This window comes from Alligator mississippiensis, chromosome 4 (genome assembly GCF_030867095.1).
Source record: "Alligator mississippiensis isolate rAllMis1 chromosome 4, rAllMis1, whole genome shotgun sequence".
In the NCBI taxonomy this organism is placed as follows: Eukaryota; Metazoa; Chordata; order Crocodylia; family Alligatoridae; genus Alligator; species Alligator mississippiensis.
Genome location: NC_081827.1, coordinates 243,380,542 through 243,405,750, shown reverse-complemented (window position 1 = coordinate 243,405,750; position 25,209 = coordinate 243,380,542). Strand labels below are relative to the sequence as shown.

The following is a 25,209-nucleotide window of genomic DNA, read 5'->3' as shown; positions in this document are numbered from 1 at the left end:
TGATATTCATAATCGGGAGTTAGTAAATTCTTGCACAACCAGTACGAGATCAAAAGGGTAGAGAGAAGCTGTGCTTGAGCAATGTCATTTCACTTACATAGCTCTTCATCCTCCCCGGTGTCTAACCCAGCCCTTGCCTTTCTCAGCACTTCCTCCAGTTTGAGTTTTTTCTCCTTGAACACAGATAACCAGAATGGGGCAGAGTATTCCCGATGAGGCCATACTTAAAACTGACCCAAAACACTGGCAGTCTGATCCACCAACCCTTACATGCAACTAGTTTATATGCAGGGGAAGCTCTCGTTGAGCAGAAGGCCAGGGACTACTGATTAGGGACCAAATGTGGTACCATATGTCTTATGTCAAACTAGCCCCGCTGAAATAAAGTAACTTAAGACAGCTGCACAAGTGATAGTGGCTGACCTGCAAACTGTAGAAGGGATGAGTATGTTTGATTTTCATGTCTAAAGGCTTGAGAGGAACTGGGCCAAGAGCATCAGGAGCCTGCAACAACACACAGTCTTTTAAGACACAAGAGTATAATGAGCATTTTCTTTTTCAGACATAAGACACAAAAGTATAATGAGCATTTTCTCTTTCAGACAAAATAAGCCATTGATTCAGCCAGTTGAACACAAGGGAAGAACCACGCACACATTTCCTCCCTGCTTTTTTGGTAGACATTTCAGTCCTTTTGTTTTCCTGCTGAAAAATTATATTTCGGTCACTCCTAGTCATCGGTGTGCTGCTGTGAACTTGGCTACAGTAAAAAAAAATCAGCTACTACAATGTAAAAATTCCCTATTCTTTTCACTATTTCAACATCATTTTTAATAAATGTATTGGGGTGAATGAAGAGCCTTTGTTTTGCAGATGAGTTCTCTAGTATCTGTGATGCTGATTGTATAGTCTATTGATTATATAGTCTGTGGAGTTTCAGATGCGTCTAGAAGCACCCGCTCAAATGGGCCCACAGACATCTTTCTGGTAGGTGCTGCCCTTGGGGGCTTTAGCTGAGAAGGTTAGAAAGGCCTCCAGTGGGAATGGCCATGTTCATGACCCTGCCTTTGTCTGAATACAGAAGTCTATAAGGCAACTACTACAGTAGTGGCTGAATAAGGGGAGACCTAACAGGTAAAATGCTGGACTGGGGCTTAGGCAATCTGGGTTCTATTTCTGGTTCAACCAGTGACCTTCCGCAAAACAATTCTCTCTCTGCTTCAGCTTCCCTAGCTGTAAAATTGAGACAATACCGTCCATCTCCTTTGTAAAGCATTTTGCAATCTTCTGATGCAAAATGCTGGGGATGGGCTAGGAACTGAAGTTATTAAAACATCCGGTCATATGTCCTGATCACTACTTTAAAATTGCAACACGAAGATTAATCTACAGTGACCTGAGAGCCGAGTTGCTTCTTCACATAACATTGCTGTGGGTGCATCTCTTGTCCCACATGCCCTGCAGTTGTAAGCAAGAGGCATCCAGCTGTATGGTTTTCATCGCCCCTCTCTATCTCTGTGTCAATTCAAAATGAAGAGGACTTGTTCAACTATTCTTGAAATGGGGAAGGTGGAGAGCTCAGGTCCAGCCTCAATTATACAGACCCTGCCAAAGACAAGGGGGGTCTGTAGTATAATCTTTAATCTTCAAAAGATTTTCTATGGTAAAATCTATACTGGTCTCTCAAGCGGCCAAAAAATAGCTGCTTGGCAGAGTTCGTAGATGGTCCTGTACAAAGAGGGGGTGGGGGGCGGGATCTGCTGAAGCTATGAAACTATACCAAGCACAGATTTGAAAGGAAATAAGAACAGTGACTTGGTAACAGTAGTGATTTTTAGTCAGGTGATGGGACCAGGGATCTTGCTTTCATATATATGCATAAAGTACTTTTCATGCCTATTGCATGATGTAAAGGGATGGTCTTTCAAGGCAAAGTAATGCAGTGGTGTTTATAAGTCAAGGGGTATATCCTACTTACAGCAAACTATTGCAGCTTGACTGGTGTTAATGGTACTTCAACTATAATATCTATTGATCTGGACACAATATCACAAGCCAAGCTGTTTTGCCCCACTCTGTGTATTATATTTATCCCCACATTAAAGCCTATCTAAAGTCTCAAAGTTGGGTAAGGTAGCCTCCATGTAAAAGAGAACTAGACCCACCATACTTTATCTGTTGCCGTTGTAACCATGCTACCTACCAGTTCATCAGACCTCTGAGGCGGATGGTACACGGGGAAGTCAAAAGGTAAGACGCGACTCACAGACAAGCTGGAAGCGACACTGTCGTGCTCCTCGCCCACAGGTGTGATCAAGGCTTTGAAAATGCTGTTTTCTGCTAAGTGTGGGAAAAGAACCAACATTTTGTAATAAAAGGTAAGATAACTCAGTTAGGATACATCAAGCTGCAAACAGGCTTTAACTTCTTGAAGACTCACTGTGCTACAGGCACAGCGCTAAGGTTATCAGGAAGATCTGATAACAAGCCAGTCTCAAATTCCCCTTACCAGGCATTTTTGACTTCTTGTCTTCTTTTCTCCCTTTCTAAAGCACTGCGTTCCATTTGCTTCACCTCAACTGTGTGCAGGACACATATTTAAGTCTTATGTGTCCTTTCTACTGAAAGCCATAAAATTCCCACTGTTGGCTAGGGCCAAGACCTCTGTCTTGAAGGCTGGCCCTGGCTATGGTTTATCAAAAACCCCTTTCCTTTCCCGATTGTTATAAAGCGAGTAACTTCTCTGTAGCAACACTTCCACTTCATTATATGGAAACGATCCACAATTTTTTGGAGCTCATCCAGATCCCAGACTGAAACCATGCAAATACTGGTGAGCATATGTACAGGAAAAGTTTCAGAAGATAAAAGTCATGGCACAAAGAACCTTGCCAGCATTAAAAGTCTGGCTTTTCCCCTTCTAGTTCCCTCCTCACACATATTACCAATTCCTTTCATTCGAGATCTTCCCCAACTCTGCCTTGTCTAACGGCACTCCTTCTAGCCTCTTCCTCTCCATAAGTGATACCAGTCTTGCCTACCTATTTGTCTGCTTTTCAAACACACCTGGACACATCTTCTACACTGCTCTTCGTGAAAGGGGCTCCTCTGCTTGAGTTGAGGGTCCATACCACCTCTTCCCCCTCAAGACCAACATCCTACCTGATGACCTCCCAAGTAACAATGGATACACTGCAAGGATTTTAAGAATAATTAGAGCTGTTCTCAATGCTTGTAAAGGATGTGCATGAATTAGGCACAGTGCATCTATGTATGCTGACTACACCTCTCCATTGCTCCAGGCAGAAGGTAGGACAGGGTGACATCCTAGAAAGTAACTGGTTCAGAGAGGTGTGAGCTTTCACAGGTGACTGACTACTTCATTGGATGCTAGCCTTTAAGGTATCACCCTGCCCTACAGATCACCACCTCGGTTGCTCATGGAAATCACCTCTGTCCACTGTCAGGTAATACTCATGTCTTCTGATTATAAATTCTTGAGCAGGGACTACTTCTTTGTGAGTGTGAGCAAGTGCGAGAGTGTATGTGTAAGAAAGTGGGCAAGAGTGCGAGTGCCTGTGATAATCAACATGAATTCAGATTAGCCAAAAGGCAAATATTTGATCTTATGCTTTACCTGATATGGAGCTTTCCTCATTCCTTTGCCTTCTGGTGTCTTTCACTAGTTCACGAAACAAAAGTAAGATGCGATTTAGCCGGCACTGAATCAGGACCTATAATAATTGTTTAAAGATTTCCAGTCAATAATAAACTGAATAATCAACATTTATGGTGATTCATAGTACACACAACATTATTTATCCTACAAAAGCCACTTGGACTTCCGGCGACAGGATTTTTTTTGACATATGCATCCATTTTAGAATTTTTCCTAGATTATTTTTGGTGGAGGAGGGCGGTATATGTGGCAGGTATATCCAAAATATAAAACTATTTTAAATGCAAATGGCATATACAGGCCCTGCTCATATACCTGGGTCTATATGGATACACAGATCTTCCTATAGGAATCCAATTGCTGGAGTGGGGCAACGGATTTGATATGGTCCCTGTAAAACAAGAGTCAACCCTAAAGGGAATTTTTCCTTCTACAAAGCATTGTACATTATTCTAGTAGTAGGGATTCATGGATACTGAGGCCAGAAAGGATCATTAGACCATATAATCTCCTGAATAGGTCACAGACCACAGATTTCTGCCTGCATTGCACATAACTTGAGTTTCACTAAATTACATCTTCAAGACATGGATCTAACTTTGGTCTGAGGCCACCAAGAGATTGAGACTCTCTACTGGCTGTTGCATTTGGATTTGCAGGGAGCGAGTGACAGAACTGTAGGGTGGCCAGGTAAAATCAATGTGTTTAGTTTCATGAACCACCTTTTTGTTCACATTTGGAAAAAATGATTTTTTCTGTCTTCTTTCCTTTTTTTAATTTTTTTGTAAAAATTCTATGTTTTGAACTGTTAGCATTTTATGCCTGCTTTATATTGACCTATTCTAATTACTTACAGATTTCGTTAACGGTGCTAAAGTTACAACATATTAGTGTTGCTTGTTGGCTACCTTGGTTGGCTCTTTGAGGATAGAAACTTTTAGCCCACAAGTGTTGTTCTCAGACTGAATTTTGGTTGCTTCAAATTACCTTGCAAGCTATCTGTTGAAACCGCCGCTGAGTCCTGTGTCTGCTGGCCCAAGGGTCATTGAGGAGGAGGTCAAACTTGGGCTGAACACTGGGACACTGTGTGGTTCACAGAAAATAAGAAAAGATTATCATTTTTATAACTAAAAAATGGAGGAATTTCTAGCAAGCATTCCTTGGACTGCATCTACTGGCTATTTCCTAACATTGAGATTATACCAGGTAAAAAATAGTTAGTAATTAATAAATGAATTCTGCTCCCGTTGCCATATCACACCATTGGCTATTAAATGGACATCATCAATAGGTTCAATAGAAAGTTACTGTTAAAATAGTTGAAGAAATAATATACTTCCTTGTTTTACTAATGTAAAAGCTAAAGTAGCTTCAGCGTGAATGGAATTACTTTAGATTCAAAGAAAGCTGACTGCATTCTGATCTCCCTCATACCAATGTCAATCCAAACTTACATCACTGCTCTAAAGATGCTAGGGCCAAACTTCATCCTGTTGAAATCAATGACAACATTCCTATTCAATTCACTGAAAGCAGATTTGGCCTATGCTCCATAGTTAAATTGTTGGACCTTGATATCCAAATCTGGCCTAGCACACAAGGGTGCAAGCAGAGGTAACAAGGGCAACATCATGGGCTGAATACATTCCCCACAGGTCAAATCGTTTAAGAAAAGGACACAATCAGCCAGAAAACTTCTGTGCTCGTGCAGTCATTCAAGGTGAGAAGAGTCCTTTGATCCCAGCAATCTTTCCTGCCCAAGTGCAGGGGAGCTGGATCCGATGATCTGTAAGGTCTCTTCCAGCCCCTAACAAATATGAAACTATGAAACTGAAAGAGCTGAGAGCTGCAGTGAGCAGACAGCTCCTACAACCATTACAGACCACTGTTCTGCAATTGTCAGGCCTCCGTGTTGTCCTTTATAGCAAGACTGTCTAACTCGTGAGTTGGCAAGATCTGAACTGCAGGGATTTTCGCAGGCCACACCACCCACCTCTGGTGGTGGAGTGAATGGCAGTAGCGTTAACTTCCATGTGCCGATTACATTGCCTCCGCTTACCCCGGTGCCAAAAGAACTCCCCAATAGGGATCTCGACCTAGAGTTTCAGCAGTGAGTTGACCAGCACCCACAGGGTGCTACCATCACTAAAAGGTGACCCCAATGGGGACCTCAACCTGGAGGGCAAGCAATGGTGCAGCCGGGCAAGCAATGGTGGCATTAATTCCTGGGGTGCTGGCTACACCGACACAGCTGTGGGGCGGGGGGTGCCGCTACTGCTTGCCCTGCCACAGAACCTCTGGTCCTGTCAACCATGATTTAGGCACTTACAGGAGACATTGGGCAAATGCAGTTTGGACAGCCCTGATTTATAACAACAGCAGAGCACAACTGACATCAGATACCCCTGTCTGCTTATCTGCACTCGCGATGCTGTTTGCACTGTGCTGTCCTGGGTGTACAGCGAGCCCTCCCCTTTGAAAAATAGCAGTGAAAGTGATACACAAGTACAGAAATTTGCTTTCATTCTAAAGATGTGGAAAAATTAAAACAGCTATGTTGTCAAGAGTGGGGCTAAACCTCTTTTTTGGCAGGTGTGTCACAAATTAGCCCCACATCCTCCCTGAGTGCCACTCTGATCCCTTTCCCCTGCCCAAATGGCTCCTCTGCTTGCTGCTTCCTGCCCTGTGCTCCTTGCTTGATCTGCTGCTCTGCCTTCTGCTTCCCTCCCTATCTGCCACTGTGCTCCCTGTCCCCGCCCCAGTCTGCTGCATGCCATACAGAGGCTGCCTTTACTGGACACAATCAGCCAGAAAACTGTGCTCGTGCAATCAGTCAAGGTGAGAAGAGTCCTCTTATCCCAGCAGGGGTGTGCATCCTGCAGTTTGGTCACCTCTGGCTAGAATAATATGGGCATACCTGTTCAACAGAGCGGATCACACGCCTGAGAGAAACTTCCACTTTATTCCTCTGAAACTCCTTCTCAGTGACAGGATCTCCTCGTTTGATCTGGTTCAAAAGAAGGTCCACATGAGAGCAACATAACCAATACCATATTTCCTCGTTAGCTATCATTAATTCTTGATCTATATTTGCCAACCAAATGGAGGCTTCATACCATGCTATGGTATGGCTGGCGATCACTGTACTTGAGTGAGCCGACCAGAAAAAAGAGGTATGACTCTTTGAGCCTGACTCTGCACCTCGATGCCCATGCCAATGGAAGACCCAGGGAAACCCATGAGTTTGCAGGGTCAGGGCTAAGGGCAGAGTCAGGCAGAATGAGTTGGGCTAACTGCCTTATTTTACAGTCCACTGATAAAATGATTTAGTTAGTCTAAGGTGCTTTTCTCCCCTGCCTTCAGACTGACTTCAGATTAACTCAGCGAACTCCCTCTCATTCATAGATTCATAGATTCATAGATGTTAGGGTCGGAAGGGACCTCAATAGATCATCAAGTCCGACCCCCTGCATAAGCAGGAAAGAGTGCTGGGTCTAGATGACCCCAGCTAGATACTCATCTAACCTCCTCTTGAAGACCCCCAGGGTAGGGGAGAGCACCACCTCCCTTGCGAGCCCTTTCCAGACCTGGGCCACTCGAACTGTGAAGAAGTTCTTCCTTATGTCCAATCTAAATCTGCTCTCTGCTAACTTGTGGCCATTGTTTCTTGTAACCCCCGAGGATGCCTTGGTGAATATATACTCACCAATTCCCTTCTGTGCCCCCGTGATGAACTTATAGGCAGCCACAAGGTCGCCTCTCAACCTTCTCTTGCGGAGGCTGAAAAGCTCCAGTTTCTCTAGTCTCTCCTCATAGGGCTTGGTCTGCAGGCCCTTAACCATACGAGTTGCCCTTCTCTGGACCCTCTCCAGGTTATCCGCATCCTTCTTGAAGTGCGGTGCCCAGAATTGCACGCAGTACTCCAACTGCGGTCTGACCAGCGCCCGATAGAGGGGAAGTATCACCTCCTTGGATCTGTTCATCATGCATCTGCTGATGCACGATAAAGTGCCATTGGCTTTTCTGATGGCTTCGTCACACTGCCGACTCATGTTCATCTTGGAGTCCACTAGGACTCCAAGATCCCTTTCCACTTCCGTGCCACCCAGCAGGTCATTCCCTAGGCTGTAGGTGTGCTGGACATATTTCCTCCCTAGGTGCAGCGCTTTGCATTTCTCCTTGTTGAACTGCATCCTGTTGTTTTCTGCCCACTTGTCCAACCTGTCCAGGTCTGCCTGCAGCTGTTCCCTGTCCTCCGGCGTGTCCACTTCTCCCCGTAGCTTTGTGTCATCTGCAAACTTGGACAGAGTACATTTCACTCCCTCGTCCAAGTCGCTGATGAAGACATTGAAGAGTATCGGTCCCAGGACTGAGCCCTGTGGGACCCCACTGCCCACACCCTTCCAGGTCGAGACCGATCCATCCACCACGACTCTTTGGGTGCGACCCTCCAGCCAATTCGCCACCCACCAGACTGTGCAGTCATCCACATCACAGCCTCTTAACTTGTTCACCAGTATGGGGTGGGATACCGTATCGAAGGCCTTCCTGAAGTCTAAGTTTACGACATCCACCCCCTCCTCCTGTGTCCAGGTGTTTCGTAACCTGGTCATAAAAAGAGACTAGATTGGTCAGGCACGATCTGCCCGCCACAAACCCGTGCTGGTTTCCCCTCAGCATAATTTGCCCTGCCGGGCTCTCACAAATGTGAGCCTTGATAATTTTTTCAAAGACTTTGCCAAGGATGGAGGTGAGACTGACAGGTCTATAGTTGCCCGGGTCCTCCTTCCTCCCCTTTTTGAAAATGGGGACCACGTTAGCCCTTTTCCAGTCCTCCGGGACTTGGCCCGTGCGCCACGAGCGTTCGAATATTCCCGCCAGTGGCTCTGCAATGATGTCAGCCAGTGCCTTCAGCACCCTCGGATGGAGCCCATCCGGGCCTGCCGACTTAAAGGCATCCAGTTCTTCCAAGTGACTCTGCACCACCTCAGGATCTACGCATGGCAGTCTGGCGCCTTGCTGCTGCCTCTCTACAACCCCAGTGAGAGACTTGTTGTGCCCCTCGCTTAGGAACACTGAGGCAAAGAACTCGTTGAGGAGTTCAGCCTTGTCCCCCCTGTCTGTCACCAATTGTTTCTGCCCCACTATTCTGTAAGCTCCATTCATGCTACTGGACCGAACATCCATTTGGCCTACTAAATTAATGATGCCACTTTCCCAGGCTATGCTGTTTGGCTGACATCTTTGCCACCATTTGGTGGCTTTGACCTGTTTTCAGTATCTCGTTGCCACACAATTAATCCCCTCCTCCACTTGATTTCCTGTTGTCTTTTGATGTACTCCCTGCTGCCACCAGATCTGATGCTGTCCACTTCATTTTGCTACACTGCTTGCATTTGCCTTCCCAATCTTCACCTCCATCCCTTCACTCTTCCACTTAGTCTCTTCCTCCTGGCTCTGCTCCCCTCCCCTGCAGACCACCGTCAAGCCCTTTGTTCCACTCCTCTGCTGGCTGTCTTCCTAGGAATCACCCAATCCCAGTCAAGTTTCCTTACATCATTTTAAATAAAAACTTTACATTTATTAAGCATTAAAACAAATATCTAGTGAAATCCCAAGGACTTTGGTGGGCAGGTCATATGGTCAGGATGATGAAACACAAACCAGCTGAGAGTATAGGCGTGCAAACACTTTACCATGAGGCATAAGGATATGGGGCTTTCCAGCCCATCAGTTGTTTTGTGGTGACTGTTTATGTGCATGCTTTCATCTTGCGGGAAATGAAGTTAACCCATACTAACGTGTCTTTCTTCCATTAAGCCAGTGTGTCTTAGCTTTCATTTCCCACAGAGTAAGAGCAGACATAGGCAATTACCGCAGAGTAGCTGACATGCTGCAAATGCCTGCCTTCAGTCTCCTGGCAGTAGCTTGTTCATGTGCCCATGTCTTAACGGGTCTTGTGGACTGTCATTCATATGTAGTTTGAACTTCTGGTCTACCATGGAGAGGATCGAAGGAGACAACTGAGCAAGACTTTAGAGCAATGGAAAAATATGCCCCTGACAAAAAGAAGTGGGAACTAATCTTGTTTCAGATTGCCAGATCAAATGGTGAAGCACATTTGGAATCTAGCAAAATCCAGATCACTAGCCAGAGAGTGAACAAATATGCATTGAAAGAAGTGAGGCCAGCAGGATAAGCACATAGCTAATTAAGCAACATAATTTCTCATGGTTTTACACCTTTTCCAACTTTTTGCTCTTCCTTTGTCTATCTTAATTTACATAGTGCTGTTGGAAGGTATGTCCTGACACTGCAAATACATATATGTTGATTACTTTCAATCACAAGCATAGTCCCACTGAAGCCAGCAGGACTACTCATATGGAGAAGATATACTCATGCGTGAGAGTGTTTATTGGGTTTGACCCTTACACTGTAAGCTATTTAGGACAGCAGCCATGTCTTTCATTCATTTGTTTGCAGAAAACTCTATAGACTACTACACAGCAATAATAACAGCTTAATAGATATGGGAAATTTGCAGAGCTTAGGCAGGTTTGCATCGACCTACTTAAAGAGCTAGCAGCAATCAAAAACAGGTTCATAGATTCATAGATTCATAGATGTTAGGGTCGGAAGGGACCTCAATAGATCATCGAGTCTGACCCCCTGCATAGGCAGGAAAGAGTGCTGGGTCTAGATGACCCCAGCTAGATGATCATCTAACCTCCTCTTGAAGACCCCCAGGGTAGGGGAGAGCACCACCTCCCTTGGGAGCCCGTTCCAGACCTGGGCCACTTGAACTGTTCTTTGTTCTTTAGTTGGTTTTATGTAGTCCAAACTGTAAAGTGGATTTTTAAAACACAGCATAAACAATGAAGACTAACCTTATATTGTTCTTCCGCTCTTTGTCGCTCTTCAATAATCTCTTTTTTCCATTTCAGAGAAACTGGATCTTTGCCTTTATGAACTTGCCTAATTTACAGTGGGGAAGAGAAAAACCTTTATCCAATGTTCAGCTTGTTCCACTTAAAGAATAATGGACCTAAGTTCTCCTGCCGTTACTAAAGCAGGTGCTTAACTTTAAGCATGGGGGATGTTTCTTTGACTTAGATGGGACAATTCATGGCTCAAAGTGGAAGATATGATTACTTGCTTTCCTTGATGGAGGCTTTACACTTTTTTTATTCACATTGATTTGAGCTATTTCAGTGTGGGCCTGACTCTGGGCTCCTTCAGCTCAATGGGAAAGCTCCCACTGATGCGAACAATACAGGATCAAGACCTGGAAAAGTAGAATCTGGAACAAAGTTTCCAGGAGCTTTCTGCTGAATGACTGTAAAGAAAATCCAAGAGCTTATTTCCCACTACAGATTACTAATCAGATCCCTCTCAGACAGAAGGAAAAAGAATGTGAGGAAAACAAGAAAATTCAGTTTTAAAATTCACCTACTGGACATGAAACAGCAGAAAGAAGTCTGAACTAACAATGCTTGTTTTGTCATATTTAAATAAACATTACCATCGGTAATAAAGCTGACTAATTACCACTCACCATTTAAGTTGATTTGCTTCCTCTGCCTGAATGTCTTGTTTGACCTTCTGTGCAAACACTGCTTCCTTCATCTGTCTTGTTTTTATTCCTTCGTTACCTTGGCATAGAACTATAGACGAGACCAAGGAGTTATTATATGAGATCTCAAACTAGACATCTTTGCAAAATGAAGATCAATTTTTTATGAGGAAAACTTATCTACTGTGATAACTGAGCTCTTATATAAAAAGTACAGCTAAGGTGACACTTTCTTCAGAAATCAGGGCCATAACTTCCCATCAGTTTTAAGACCAAGATCCCCATATGGATATCTGTTAGAAATCCAACAGCACAAGAAAGCCATTCTGGCTTATTTTATCATGCATTGTATCATTATGTTACCTTCCTTCAAGTCTTTAATCTTTAATTTGCCAGGTTCCTGAATCAAAACAGTTGCTACAGCATGGGGATTTGATAGATCTGTCGGGAATCTCAGGTTTTGGTATTCAATCTCCTACGGGATAAAAATGAATGGGAAGAAATCAATCATGTGCTTGATAAAGAACAAGGGGTAGTCTCATCCCCTGACAGGAGCTTCTGGTTCCCAGCTCTTTGTACCTTTACTTTCTGGGAAGCGCTGGGTCGTGGGTGCTTTAACTGGTCTTTTTTCTGCACCACTGGTTTCCCAGCTGAACCTGGTTTCTTCTCTGAGGCACTTTTCTGTGTTTGAAATTCTTCTTTCCTGGGTTTCAGAAGAGCATGTGCTACTTTAAACTAGCATCCTGATAATGAATGAAGAGCCTCCACTTGTCTTTGTATGCTTTTTAGGTGTATAGGAATAGTGTAATGGTCTCTCCCAAATTACAGATCAAGTATAATTTCCTAATTTTGCTCCTTCCCTATTCCCAAAGGAGCATAAGCGATAATCTTGGAAAGTTTATTAACCCTAAAGACCCTGATCTTGTGAGTATTGAGTGATGACTGTTGAAGAGGGTTGATAGATATAACAGGCATTGTGCGTGCTCAGCACTTCTTAGGAGATATTACGAACCCTGCAAAGTGGACCCTTGCAGAGCATATACATCTGGAAGGAGGCTGAGAAGAGCAGAAAAAGGGACCAGAGATGACTTACAAAGCCAGGAAACTTATTTTAAGGGCTTATGATTTTCCTTGTTGCAGTGTCGTGTTTGAAGCAGACTGTTGTGTTATCAAGAGACTTGGGGTATTGGCGTAAGTGCTAAAACAGAGCATGGTACTACTGTTATGCAAAACAGTATGAAAATCTATATTATAAAGGGCTTTTTCAGAAATAGAAATGGGCAAAAATATACAAAACTAGAGCAAGCACATATACCTTAAGCCCAGAAAGGGTGTTGATGTTCCTGTGAATACACATGTGTACGGCTTAGAGTTAAATTGTGAAATCCATAACTGCATTTTCATTTGGGCTGTTCCATACTCAAGTGGTGAATATGTTATGACAATTTCCACTTTCCCATTGGCTGGAATTATTCCTACAACAGGGAAAAAAGAACCATACTGAATTAACACAGAAATGGGACTTTATTTGCTAAGCACATTTTAAAAATAATATATCGCTGGTAGTTTTGGTGGCAGAAGGGCTGGAACATATTTCAGCCCAAACATATCACATATCTATTGCCAGAACTCCCACTCCCCCATGATTGGCAACAGCTTCAAATGGTAAAGAGATGAACCATTACTTGCACTGCACAGTTTGCTGCTACTGTGAGCATGACAAAGACTATTTATGTTTAAAAGCTTTTACTCACATCTGCTACTCTCAAGTCCTCTGGCACATCCCACTGTCTTAAGCAAGGTATTATAAATAGGTTTTTTATTCCTTTCGCAAGCCTGGGGATTTCTCTGGGTTTCCTCTAATGCTTCTAAATTTCCTCGCTCTCTGTGTTCGGTAGAAACTTTTAAGCGCTATTTTACAACCAGGAACACTTTGCACAACCTTTTGTCAGAGGCTCTAGCTGCTCTCATCATTCCTGAGACAAGGAATTTACTCAGCTCAACAGATACATTAACCTCCCATGACATTCATTTCCTACTCTTTAAAGTAACCTCTGCCTTGTTTCCTTTCTCCTATATTTTTTAAGAACATTTAGCTTCCTTTCCTATGCTATTTTTATTGCTGTTGATGCTCTAGGGAGCAGTGACTATAGTAGGAGTTGGAGGCACTCAGCACCTTAAATGTTTCCATTTAGGTTTAACTTTCTCCATCAAAGCCCCTTTATATTCCCCCCCCCCACCCCCCGAGAGCTAGGCCCATTCAAATGAATTCAGCTGGATAAAACAGGAACCATTCTGAATGCAAATTTGCAAATCCAAAATCCATGCAAGGAGGTTTGGGAAAATTTAACCCCAATCCAACCCTGTTTCAGCCCACCTATAACTTTCTGTTCTGCCTCTGATGTGCTATTGTACTTCCTACAAGTAGTTGTCAATAATTCAAGAAAGCATTTTAAAAGGATAACCCAAAAGAAGGTAGAAGAGTATGCTGTCCTCTGTTGGCCATATATTTGCTATAGCACCAACATTAGCTTCATCTGAAGAATGAAAACCTGCTCAAATTGTAAGTTAAGACCAAACATGCAAAAAACAAAGACCTGATTTTGTTAAACTTAGGGAGGGCTTGTCTCAGCTGGAAAAGAAGGTGATGTTAGACCATGACCTGAGGATTCATAATTAAAATGTTAAGCATGGTTTTAGCAGCCAGTGCAGGGAGGAACCTTCATGCATAACACTGTCAATTGGTTATGGGTAAACCCTACTGGAAACCTTAGATTAAGCACATCCAGTAGACATCATAAATATGCATGTGATATAATCAGGCGCATTAACATGTCAGCTAGCCTGGCTCCATAAAGAATGTTATAAAGTGACCTAATTTTCTACTGAAAGAAAGTGATAATGTTAAAGTGATAACTGGGCAAATTAGGTGTATAGAGGTACAGCTTAACCTGAGGGCTACCAATTTGCAACGTGTTGTCTGTATGATTTCTTATGATGAAACCTAAACTGATGACAAGCACATTTGATTTCCAGTTGCTTTCTCTGCCTAAACTCGTTATAGCTCCTAATCCTACAATCATTTATTTCCATCTGCAATGACAAAACAGCTGAGGACGCTAGCGCTTTTCCCACTGGGTTTGGGAGAACAAAACTTTGTTGCTTCCTATTGCAAATAATATTTTGGATCTAATTTTAGGACCAGCCCTAGTTCAAATACACTGGATTTTATTCTACATATCACTGCTGGGAATGAATCCAGACCATCTGTTAGACTATGAATCCCCATTTGTAGCATGATGCTTTCCTGTACTGGGAAACAAAGTAACGGACTAATGGATAACTGCATAAAGAAAAAGCTACTCTGCTGCTGGAGCATCAACCAGATAATTTGGAGGCAAAGACCTCTAACTTTCCTGTGTGTGTAACTGAAAACGTGCTAAGCCAACAGACTAAAATTCAGATGGTCTAACATGAAAGAGCTGAGAGGTATGTGTCTCCTTCCCATAGCTTCCATTTAGTGTAGTACATTTATATATAAAATTTAAGAAGAGACCAGCCAGTCACATCATTTTATTCCAAGTGAGCTTCCCTAAGAATTGATCTAACTGACAATACAGCTACACAAGTAACTTACTGCAAGGTAAACTGGGGTGCGAATGTCCAGTTCATTGATTGCTCCATAATAACTGCTTGTGCGTAGTTTTACTGCTCAGTAAGTGGGAAGCTACTTGCTCCACCGTTCACGGAGGAGTCAACCACCCCATGCTTACAGCAGGGCAAAAGCATGCGCAGAAGCAGTTACTATGAAGTCGTCAATGGGTCGCAACCTCACATCCTACTTTACCTTGCAGTGACTTCGTCGTGCGGCTGTATCCTTGAGAGGCTACGTCCCATCGTCAAAGGGACTGAGGCACTAGGGACCAAATGTATAAAGGTTTTTAGCTGCCTAAAACTTGTAAATCCAAGCAGACAGCTAACTCCTCTGACTTTCAGTGGGAGTTAAGTGCCTGGTCTACATCCACACTATATCCCTATTTGCATATTTTAGGACACCTGTACATGTGCCTGATGCCTGCTCTGACTTGTTCTAATTAGAAGTCAGACTAGCCTTGTTGGATTTCACTCTTAAAGAACGATTAAGAGTCAAATTCTCAGTTGGTCAATAGCAGCGCTGATCCCGCTGATCGGTGAACTGGATCCGTGCCAATTTACACCGGCTGCGGTTCCAGCTCGGTGTTCCTACAGAATTTTTAATTTATGCATGATTCAATTTTCTCTGAACGTACACCTGGACCACTACTGCACAGGTGAAAGCTTCTAGGATTTTGTGTAAGAGATGGCTATTATTTAACTTTTCTCATGGCCTGGGAAAGTGTTAATGAGGGTTGCCTTAACTCTAATTGTTCTAATTAGAAGTCTGCCTTGGAGCAGGCTCACTGTACACAAGTCAATGAGCCCACAGCATGTGGGTCTGATTCACAGTGTGAAATCCCTTCTGCAAATGGAGAGCCATGCAGCTAGGTGACCGATGAAGTAGAACGTCTCCCAGTATCTGTAAAACCTATCAGGCCTGATCCCTAGTTATGCTTATGGGAATTTTATACCAGTGTGGCAGTATAAAGAGGTCCTGAAGTGGTTGCCATTCCATGATAGAGTTTCAGCCCTAAGAAAGAGGAGGAGGAGATTTATGTATAATCTATAATAATGGTATTATTACTATTGTTGTTATGCTAATAAAATGCTATACTCCAAATCATATATAGTTCAACATCACTGCTAAAGAACTGAGGATTTATTCCACAGAGGAAAGAACTTTACTGGCTATGGAGTTGTTCGGCCTTCATTTGATGTTTGTTATTTATTTCTCTTGTCATATATATGAGGCTATGTTTCAGTGTTGTGGGCTTAACTGCAAACTCTCAGGGGCAGATCTTATACTCTGTATTTCTGTACGTCACCGTGCACAGAGTCATAAATAACAGAACTTAATACATAATCATTTCAACTTCAATCTTAAAGAGATGTGATTGACCTGATGTCGGCTGAACAGCAAATGCTTTGTGAGGATGAATGTAATCAATGTGGAATTCAAAATCTATTGGACAGCTGCACTGCAAGGGAATCGCATACTCCTTGCTGCAAAACAGGAAAGCAAGAAACACAAAGGAAAAATTAATAATCATCCCAGTAGATAACCATGAATGACTGCATGCTCACATCTGGAAAACGATGCTGTTTTCTCCATACTGGGCATGCTCTAACAGTTACAAACATCATAGAGATGGATCACTTAGAAAAAGAAAGCAGCAACTTTTCATAGCTAGAAAGAAAAAAGTCATTTAAAAATTTGTTCCAGCTAGAAGATGAATGAGAAATCTCACTGGGTTCCTCAAAAACAGCTTCATTTACATATACTTACATATATAGAATTTATTTTTTAAGAACTTAATTTTTTCTGTGTCTTTACGTGAGTATTTGTATTCACTAGGTGGTAAAAACTGTACAATGCAATGTAGAGTTACAAGAGCTTCAGAAATTGAAATTACCCCTAGTTCGAGGTCCACAGTGGGGAGAGAGGATGAAAAGGAAAATGAACCACATGTGAGGTGTTAGACATGTTACATAACACAGTGCAGAGGGCAGATAAGAACCTGCACAGAAAAGAACTGGTCATCACTACGCGTTTTTTGGCCCGCAGGGTCAGGATGCAGCCATATCCAGCTCACAGGGTCAGACTGGCACAACAACACTGAGTTATACTCAGAGTCCAGCCCTGCACGCTGACCCCACACCAGATCCATGCCATAGACTGACCCTGGCCATAGGATGCAGCCCTCAAAGTGATCAAGTTGAGCACCAGTGACCTACAGTAACCCCTGAACTGTAACAGCAGCTGCAGAAAGCAAAAGAAATCAGGTAGCACTGTCACACCTATGATCTACTTCTCACCAAGGACCGGCTGGAAATGTATTACTGGGCATAATCACAGAGCTGCCAAAATATATTGGCTGTAACATGTTACAAGAGAACAGGTCACTTGTTAAAGCAAAGGCTGAAAAAGGAAAATCAGGTTACAGTCCTTCCTTGTTCCCTCTGCAGAATAAGAATAGGGTTCAGTTCAAAACTATACAATACTCTGTTTTTTGCATAATTTGGAGACCAAAAATGATCAGAGGAGTAGTCCTTTTTCCCTTCTTTTCCATGTTTTGGATGGTTATTAACAACTGGAACACTCCTGGCCGGTTCAAGTTTTTCATTCATTTTCTTTAAAGTTAAAAATCAGAGCTAGAAAACAAGTAACACCTTGAACCTTAAATAAAAATTAAAATCCAATTTGCTTTTCAATGTTTACAATGTTTTTTCGCAGCAGAGATAGTGGGTAATCAACCTCTCTCCCATTTCACTTTTGCTTCTTGTTTATTAGGCCTCAGCCCAATGCTACAGTGGGAGCTGAAAATGCTGAAGTGGCATTAGACTATTTTTAAAACATTTTTTCTATTGGAACATGTTAATACATTTAAGAAGATTTTGTAAAAATCTTAATTTAAATATAGAGGCCAATTTGGTTCATGTATCTTTAAAAGCTTTAGCTAATGGATGCAAATATGTTATTTGACTCTCATGGATCACTGATGCAGGGCATGTCTATATGTGTATTCATGCGCCATAATTACGGCACATTAAGTTAGTACCTGTAGTAACAGGTAGTAACAGGTACTAACTTAACACACTGTAATCAGCATCTTTTAAGTGACACTAATGCGCAGTAGACTAATTCTACTGCACATTAGTGCATTAGCACGTCTTTTGCTGTGATGTGCTAATGCACAGTAGAATTAGTCTACTGTGCTTTTAGTGGCTTGTGTAGACATGCTCCCTGTAACCCAAGACCTAGTTCTACCAGCATTTAAGTCATCTGAAGTTCTGCACATGTCCTAAAGAGGTGCCATACAATACCCTTCCAGCCCAACCTGAGTACCCCAGCACTTCAAAATACTGGCATCTCTTCCCCTACAACAATTATACTTCAAGGGTCTGATTCTCGTTGGCACTAGGGCCCTTTAATCGCAATATAAGTGAGGCTCAGCGTAAATGAGGAATGATTCCAGTCTTGCCAAAGTTCTCCTTACTTTTGCCTGCATCTAATTTCATGTACCCAAGTGGAAACAACAGCCTGGTGAAACGTTGTACATCATGCTACAACCCTATTTTGCACAGGATTATGCCTGTGCTTTATAAACTGTTTGACTGAAATTGGGCCATGCTGATTAGCGAGGAATGCGTTTTATACACAACATGCCTGGGACAGCTTACTTTGAAAAGGTTAAGGAAATAAACAACAATTGTGCGTTCCTTTTCCCTGGATGTTAAAATTTAGCTTGTGTCTAATGTGTGACCTGTTCTAGGAGGAGAGGAGATAAGAGGAAAGAAAGCAGTAATTTATCTTAAAAGTCTGATCAATGTGGGCGCACACAGAAGTTATATTTGTTGTATGACTGGCCCCCTGAAAGTGCTCTACTGCCGTGCCATGAGAGCTGCAGAGTGCTTTCAAAGTGGCCTATCACGTGACAAATTAATCTTTATCTAATGAGGGATCAGATGAAGGCACTCCAAAGTACAGCACCTTAGGGAACTTGTGTTCCCTAGGCTTAATCTGTCAGTGTGATTGGGGCTGGGCTGATGCAGTCAAGTCCTGCCCATGGTGCTATCTGCAGGAAGGCAGGGGGATGGATGGAAGAGGCAGAGGGGGAGCTGCAGCCTGAGCTGGGAGGCAGGTGGGTTGGAGTCCCCCCACCTTGTAGCCCCCTCTGCCTCCCTCCTTCAGTTCAGGCTGGGCAAACCCCAACCCACAGCGTGCTTTCCCTCCCCTCTCTCTTCCTGCAGACAGCATCAGACATTGGTGGGGAGGGGGCTACATCAGCCTAGCCCTGATCACAGGACAGGCAGGCAGACTTGATCCCCCTCCCCACAACAGGTGAACATTGTTGGGATGGGGGTGGGGGTTGCTCAAACTCATGGCGCTTTATGCACAGCACCTTCAGTTAGAGCAGGGACCTGCAAGTCTCTCAGCACCCAGTATTGTGCTGTATTGAAGCCAAAGCACCTTTTAGGAACAAGGCAATTATACCATCTGCTGCCTTTGCAGCTGCATTTACTGGTGCAGAGAAGAGCACAGCAGAATACGGGGCTTAGTTCAAAGCCCACTAAAGGCAATGAGAATCTTTTCTATTAACTTCAATGGGTTTTGACCCTGGCCCACTGGCCTATGTCTAACTGTGGATCCTGTGTGTTATTTGTGACCTCAGATGTTTAGAAGTCAGTATCTACAAACAGCAGCAGAAAATCCAGTGACCAACTGGACCCCCATGATGCATTAATTCATTTGCTCTCACCAATAGATGTGTCTCGTCACATGAATTCTAGAAACAAGTTTGTACCTTCACCTTTGTACCAAAACAGCAATGCTCTATTCATGTAGGCCTCGTCCTCGCTAGAGAGTTGTACTGCTCTACTACACTGGTATAGTTTAAATAGGTTCACTGCCTGAAGTGGAGACCCAGTGATAGTGGTACAAGAGCGCTCTTGCCATTACAGCACAAGAGAGAATACATGGCACCTTCATACTGGTATCATTGTAGCTATGGGAGGATTTGGGCTAGAAAAAAATTCAGTTACAAATATCCCTCCCCTACTTGAACTAGTTATATGGGTACAAAACCAATGCACAGACAGGACAATAGGCTGAATTCTAAATTCTCAAAAAGGCTCCCAAATGGTACGTAAACCTTATGCTGACTCGCCTTGTTGAATTTCACTCCTAAAGAAAGATTAAGAGTCAAATTCTCAGTTGGTCAATAATAGCGCTGATCCCACTGATCAGTGAACTGGATCCCTGCCAATTTACACCAGCTCTGGCTCCAGCTCTATGTTCCGACAGAATCCTTAATTTATGCATGATTCAATCTTCTGCGAATATACACCTGGAACGCTACTGCACAGGTGAAAGCTTCGAAGATTTTGTGTAACAGACGGCTATTATTTAACTTTTCTCATGGCCTGGGAAAGTGTTAATGAGGGTTGCCTTGACTCACCTCTTACCAAGTGGCACATCAGAAAAGCTTATGTAGGAGGGGAATTCTACAACATTCACAGCAGGGTAGGCGTGTATGGGAACAAGTAAAGTGTCATCTCCCTGGAAAACAGCGGAGAAATTATTAACCTATTAAAATAAATACATATTCTATATAAAAAAGGGTTTTAACACGATAGCTTCCACAGAGCCACACTTCAGCAACTGGGGGCCATGTGACTCCGGTGTAGGAGTTAGCCCTTACGGGGTCATGTAAAACTTCTCCAAGACCTCCATTCCATAGGCAAAGAGTGTGAACACGCTGCTTCCCCTTAAAACCCCTGTGGTTTTCTCTCCTCTGAAGCTCTTACATTTCTGCTCAGCTGATGAATTCCAACTATATTGTCTGTGAGACTCTATACCAGTTGTAGCAGCCCGACGTGTGGGAGATCCAAACTGATGGTCTGCTTACTCTAGTTTTGGATTTGTGGTCTCCACAGCCCATGCATAATCGCAGGTTTAAGTTTCTGGGTGTCTAAAGGTAGGCACGTTTATCCATATTTAGACATCTATATCCAAGTGGCCTGGGTTCTTTCATAGCTTTGTGCCAGACCCTTGACATTACTTTACTGTTTTTCTGCTGTGAATTTTATTCTGATAGATAGCAGGGCACAAAGGAAGGTGGCCTCTACTGAACAGAATGAAAGAGAGGCTAATGATACACCAGAGAGGACTGTGGAGCAATATAGATATTTATCGTTATCACCTTGCTGTGAAGGTAGTTTTATTTCATAACCGCCAAAATGATTTGGCCTTTATCTTAGATCCTTCTTACCTGACAGTGAATTCGGACACAGTCGTAATAATAGCGCCACTCATCAGGACAAAAGTCAACTGTTACTGCAAAGGACAAGCCAGGGACAAGCCGATGCTATAAAATGACACAGAAACAATAAAGTGGGAGGCATTTTAATACTGGTTGTGTGCACTGAACGCAGGGTTTGTGTGCGTGGAACACAACGATGGAGTGCAATGAACAATCTGATAGCTACTTGTGCCACTTACAGTTTTGCTGTATTTGATGTGAAAGTACTTTGTCTGGGGTGGTATAATGTGAAGGTTTATTACATCACCAGAAATATTTACCAGCTTCTGCAGAACAAAAAAAAAAGTTATTTTAGGAGAACATTTGGGAGAACTGTAAAGCTACATTTTTGTGAGTCTGTGCCTAACAAAGAAACTCTATTTAACAGTGAAATAATGGTTTGTTCTTCGATAAAGAAAATGCTGAACGTGTTCAGAATTTTAAAATGCAACCAAAAAAGATGTTACTTTAAAAAAAATATATTGCTAAGTCTTTTAAGTTTTGCAGTCAGACTCTCCTAATCATAGGGAAGCTAATCCTGGCATCTTCTTCTTATTCCACAAATAATCCCACACTGAAGTCAGTGGTAGCCTTTGAAAGTAAGATGCTACCAGCTTCTAGCCTTAAAGGGTTTCTCATTAAATATTTAAGGAGCCAAAACCTGAAATCCACTGCTTATAATGATTTTTACAGATGCCTCACAGCAAAAAGAAATTAAATGTCTTTATTTTTTGGTGTTTGGTTTTCTGCTCATCTAGAAAATAAGCTTTGGACGGTGATAGTTTTGTCAGTAAACTCAGCAGGCACCGTTCCCCTTGGAAAATTTAAAAACCCCAGAGTAAGTAACATCCTCTTCTTCCTAATTCTGAGCAACATCAACAGCTGTTGCAAGAGAAATGACTTCCCCAAGGAAAGAAGCATAGGGAGGTGGCAGCTTGAGTCCTTGAAGTTAAACAGAGCATGAACGCACCTCAGGCCAGCAGCATTAAGCAATGGCAAGAGCTCAGTGGACACCTTGGCAGTCATCATATTGCTTAGTGTGTCAGAACCCAAGTGAGCCGGGAGCGACGCACTCCAAGCCACGTGGTACGAGACAGTCTCGGCCCACAGAGCTGAAAATCTAAAGAAACCAGATGGGTGCACGGGAAACCAGAGAGAAACTTGCCCAGGGCCACGCAGCTGGCAAGTGGTTGCCCTACAGCACAAACCCAATCACAGTGGCAGAGGACAAAGGGCACTTCCATGGTTCCCACTAATGAATGAGTACGAGCACAGTCAAGAGCGCTCCAAGCAGTCTAGGAAGGCGTTTCACGAGTGTAGGTTGTAGCCGTGTTGGTCTAAGGACACGGGCAGACCAGGTTCTTTGCATAAATCTGATATCTTTTTTTAGACCAACTCAAATAGTTGGAAAACTTCTTCTTAGCAAGCTTTTGCCCAAAAGCTTGCAAAGAAGAATTTCTCCAGCTATTTGAGTTGGTCTAGTTAGATGTTGACACTTATTCATCACTTCATCGACTCCTGCTTTACAGCAAGGTGTTAAAGCAGTGGTTCTCAACCTGTTTTGTACCAGGACCCATTTGTAAACATCAATGGCCAATCCTGACCCAGTGCCCCTTATTCCTGACCCATTGCACCCCACCTCCAGGCCCCAGTGTGTGGGGCAGGGGATGGGTATGTGGGGCACAGTGGGGTGCATGTGGGGCACGGCGGGCCCCAAGAAGCCCCCTACAAGCTGGAACTCTCTGCAAGAGAAAAGACACTGTTTCCCCTGTTTTTCTTTTTTAATCCATTTTTTAAGTTTCTTCATGACCCTTTCATATATTCTTGCAACCCACTTTTGGGCTGCGACCCACGGGTTGAGAAATGCTGTGGTAAAGGACACAACAGGGCAGAAGGACATGCGAGGGAAGAAAAGGCTCTTTAGGTCAGTGAATAAACATGCTTCCCCTTTACAGTGTGTTAGATAATCCCTGCTTAAAAACCTACCAGAGTCTGCTGGTGATGCCTGTTGATTTCATACCCCCCATAATGCAGTACAGCCGGTTCAGCCTGTATGACCTTGTTTTGTAGAAGTTTTGTATATATCTCTGCAAAGGAAGATGACAAAGTATATGAGAAGACTGGGCTGGATGGATGGATTTAGCAGTCATTCTACAGCATCGTAGAAAAATAGGGCTGGAAGGGACCCCAGGAGGGCATCTAAACCAACCCCCTGCTCAAGAAAAAAATCACCCCTATCTACACCATCCTATACACAAGTAGCACAGCCAGGCTGTGTGTGTGGCATGCAGAAGACCAGGGAAGGGACAGGCAGCACCACAGTAGATAGGACAGGAAACAGAAAGCAGAGCAGCAGATCTGGCAAGGAGCATACATAGGGCAGGAAGCAAAAAACAGAGAACAGGACAGGGAAAGGAGACTGGAGTGGCACTTGGGGAGGCTGTGAATCTATTTGTGGCACACCTGCCAAAATGGCTGGCCCCATTAACTTATTCTTAAAACTACAAGAGTGCTCCAGTCCCTGTCGCTCAACAACTGTCTCACAAATGCCAGGCAGTGCCCAAATCTGCAGGAACACCTCAACTTACCGCAGGTAAAGCAGGAGGACAAGGGCACCCTGCTGCTGCAAGGACAGCAAGTGATGGTTAAAATCCACTCAAAAGAGCAAAGGAAGATGACCGTGCCCCCACTAGAGAGGAAAGGAAACCCCCAGGCACACTCCATGCCAATCTCACCTTCCTGCTACCAAATGTGGTAATTGGCCTGACCTTAGCAGGGGAGCAAGGCCCTCTAACCAGGAACCTCTGGGCTTTTTAGTCCCAGTGGGAGCAACAGCACGCCCCAAAATCCCCAGCCTTGGCTGTAGCCATCACCTGAGGCATGTGACGAAGGCTCCTGTAGCAACAGGAGGGGGAAAAGTCCTTCCTGACCCCACGTGGCAACCAGCAGAGCCCAGAAACCTGGGAAAAACCAAACCCCTCCATTCTGCTCTGGAGCCTGGGGACTGCAGGTCCTTGTCCCTGTAACTCTTAAAGCAGGGGTAGGCAAAATGCAGCCTGTGGGCTGGATGCAGCCCACCAGGCCATTCTATCCGGCCCGTGGAGCCCCTAAAAAATGTGAAAATTAATATTTATCTGCCCTGGGCTGCCTGTCATGTGGCCCTCGATGGCTTGCCAAAACTCAGTAAGCGGCCCTCCGCCTAATATAATTGCCCACCCCTGTCTTAAAGCCTGCAGGAGATACTGCAGCATACAGAAAGATACAGAGCTGCTCCCATCAGCCAAGCTGTGGTTGGTGCAGGACCAAAATGGGAAGGTAAAGTGAAAACACATGCCCTGGCACTATACTACATTGTATCTGGTTGCCCCTGGCTCTGAGAGCTGAGGATCAGAAGCGTATGCCCATGTGCCTCTGGCCACAGTCTCTACAGTCAGCGCTGGGAAGGGAGAGCTGCTAAACCCCAGAAAGGCATGCCCTTCAAAGGCAGCAGCATCCTCGTGCATGCTCCACGGCTTTGCCCAGGCTGCCTCCTGAAGCAGAAGCAGTGAGGCCACAATTGCACAGTCCTGCCGTTCATCCCCAGAGCAGCGCGGCCTGTGTAAGAGGGAGTTACCGGCACAGTCAGGCTGTGGTGCAGGCACACAAAGAAAAAGGAGGACCGGGTCTCTGAAAATGTACTGGTAAAAGTGCCTGGTGGGCATGAGGTTTGCTTCCAGACCAGAAGGTGGTCGGAGAGCAGGTAGGACCAGGTACTCACTGGATTCCAGCAGGTGGTTGGGGACAACATTTGGTTTTCTAGGCTCCTCTACGAGGCTGTCCAAAAGGATGGCAGGGACTTTCTTAAATGGTCTTTCAGCACCAGCAAACTCCGAAGGGGCCGACTGGATCATCTCCATGCTGGCACAGAAACGCAGTCCCACGTGTATCCAGATACACCATTACCTGGCATCAAGTACAAAATCTTAATACAAAATATCCTGATGACTGCATTTGTCTAATCCTTGCTTTGGACTCCT

General features: G+C 43.8%; 1 protein-coding gene across 3 annotated transcripts in view; it reads right to left on the bottom strand.

Moving 5' to 3' along the window:
- The window catches only part of CFAP221 (cilia and flagella associated protein 221), a 39,610-nt gene that overhangs the window by 9,423 nt on the left and 4,978 nt on the right, over positions 1-25,209 (bottom strand). For 2 of the 3 annotated variants that reach the window (XM_006258679.4, XM_019480652.2), the window contains exons 2-17: positions 24,951-25,135; positions 23,180-23,280; positions 21,394-21,480; positions 21,164-21,259; positions 20,351-20,451; positions 16,291-16,394; positions 12,571-12,730; positions 11,835-11,958; positions 11,619-11,730; positions 11,238-11,346; positions 10,570-10,657; positions 6,597-6,686; positions 4,667-4,762; positions 3,638-3,734; positions 2,204-2,340; positions 424-504 (exon numbers count right to left, since the gene is read on the bottom strand). In XM_006258679.4, coding sequence (XP_006258741.2) covers positions 424-504; positions 2,204-2,340; positions 3,638-3,734; positions 4,667-4,762; positions 6,597-6,686; positions 10,570-10,657; positions 11,238-11,346; positions 11,619-11,730; positions 11,835-11,958; positions 12,571-12,730; positions 16,291-16,394; positions 20,351-20,451; positions 21,164-21,259; positions 21,394-21,480; positions 23,180-23,280; positions 24,951-25,089 — 1,722 coding nt within the window. In that variant the 5' untranslated portion in view covers positions 25,090-25,135. The remainder of the gene's footprint in view (positions 1-423; positions 505-2,203; positions 2,341-3,637; positions 3,735-4,666; positions 4,763-6,596; positions 6,687-10,569; positions 10,658-11,237; positions 11,347-11,618; positions 11,731-11,834; positions 11,959-12,570; positions 12,731-16,290; positions 16,395-20,350; positions 20,452-21,163; positions 21,260-21,393; positions 21,481-23,179; positions 23,281-24,950; positions 25,136-25,209) is intronic. The other variant, XM_019480651.2, reaches the window with a different exon arrangement.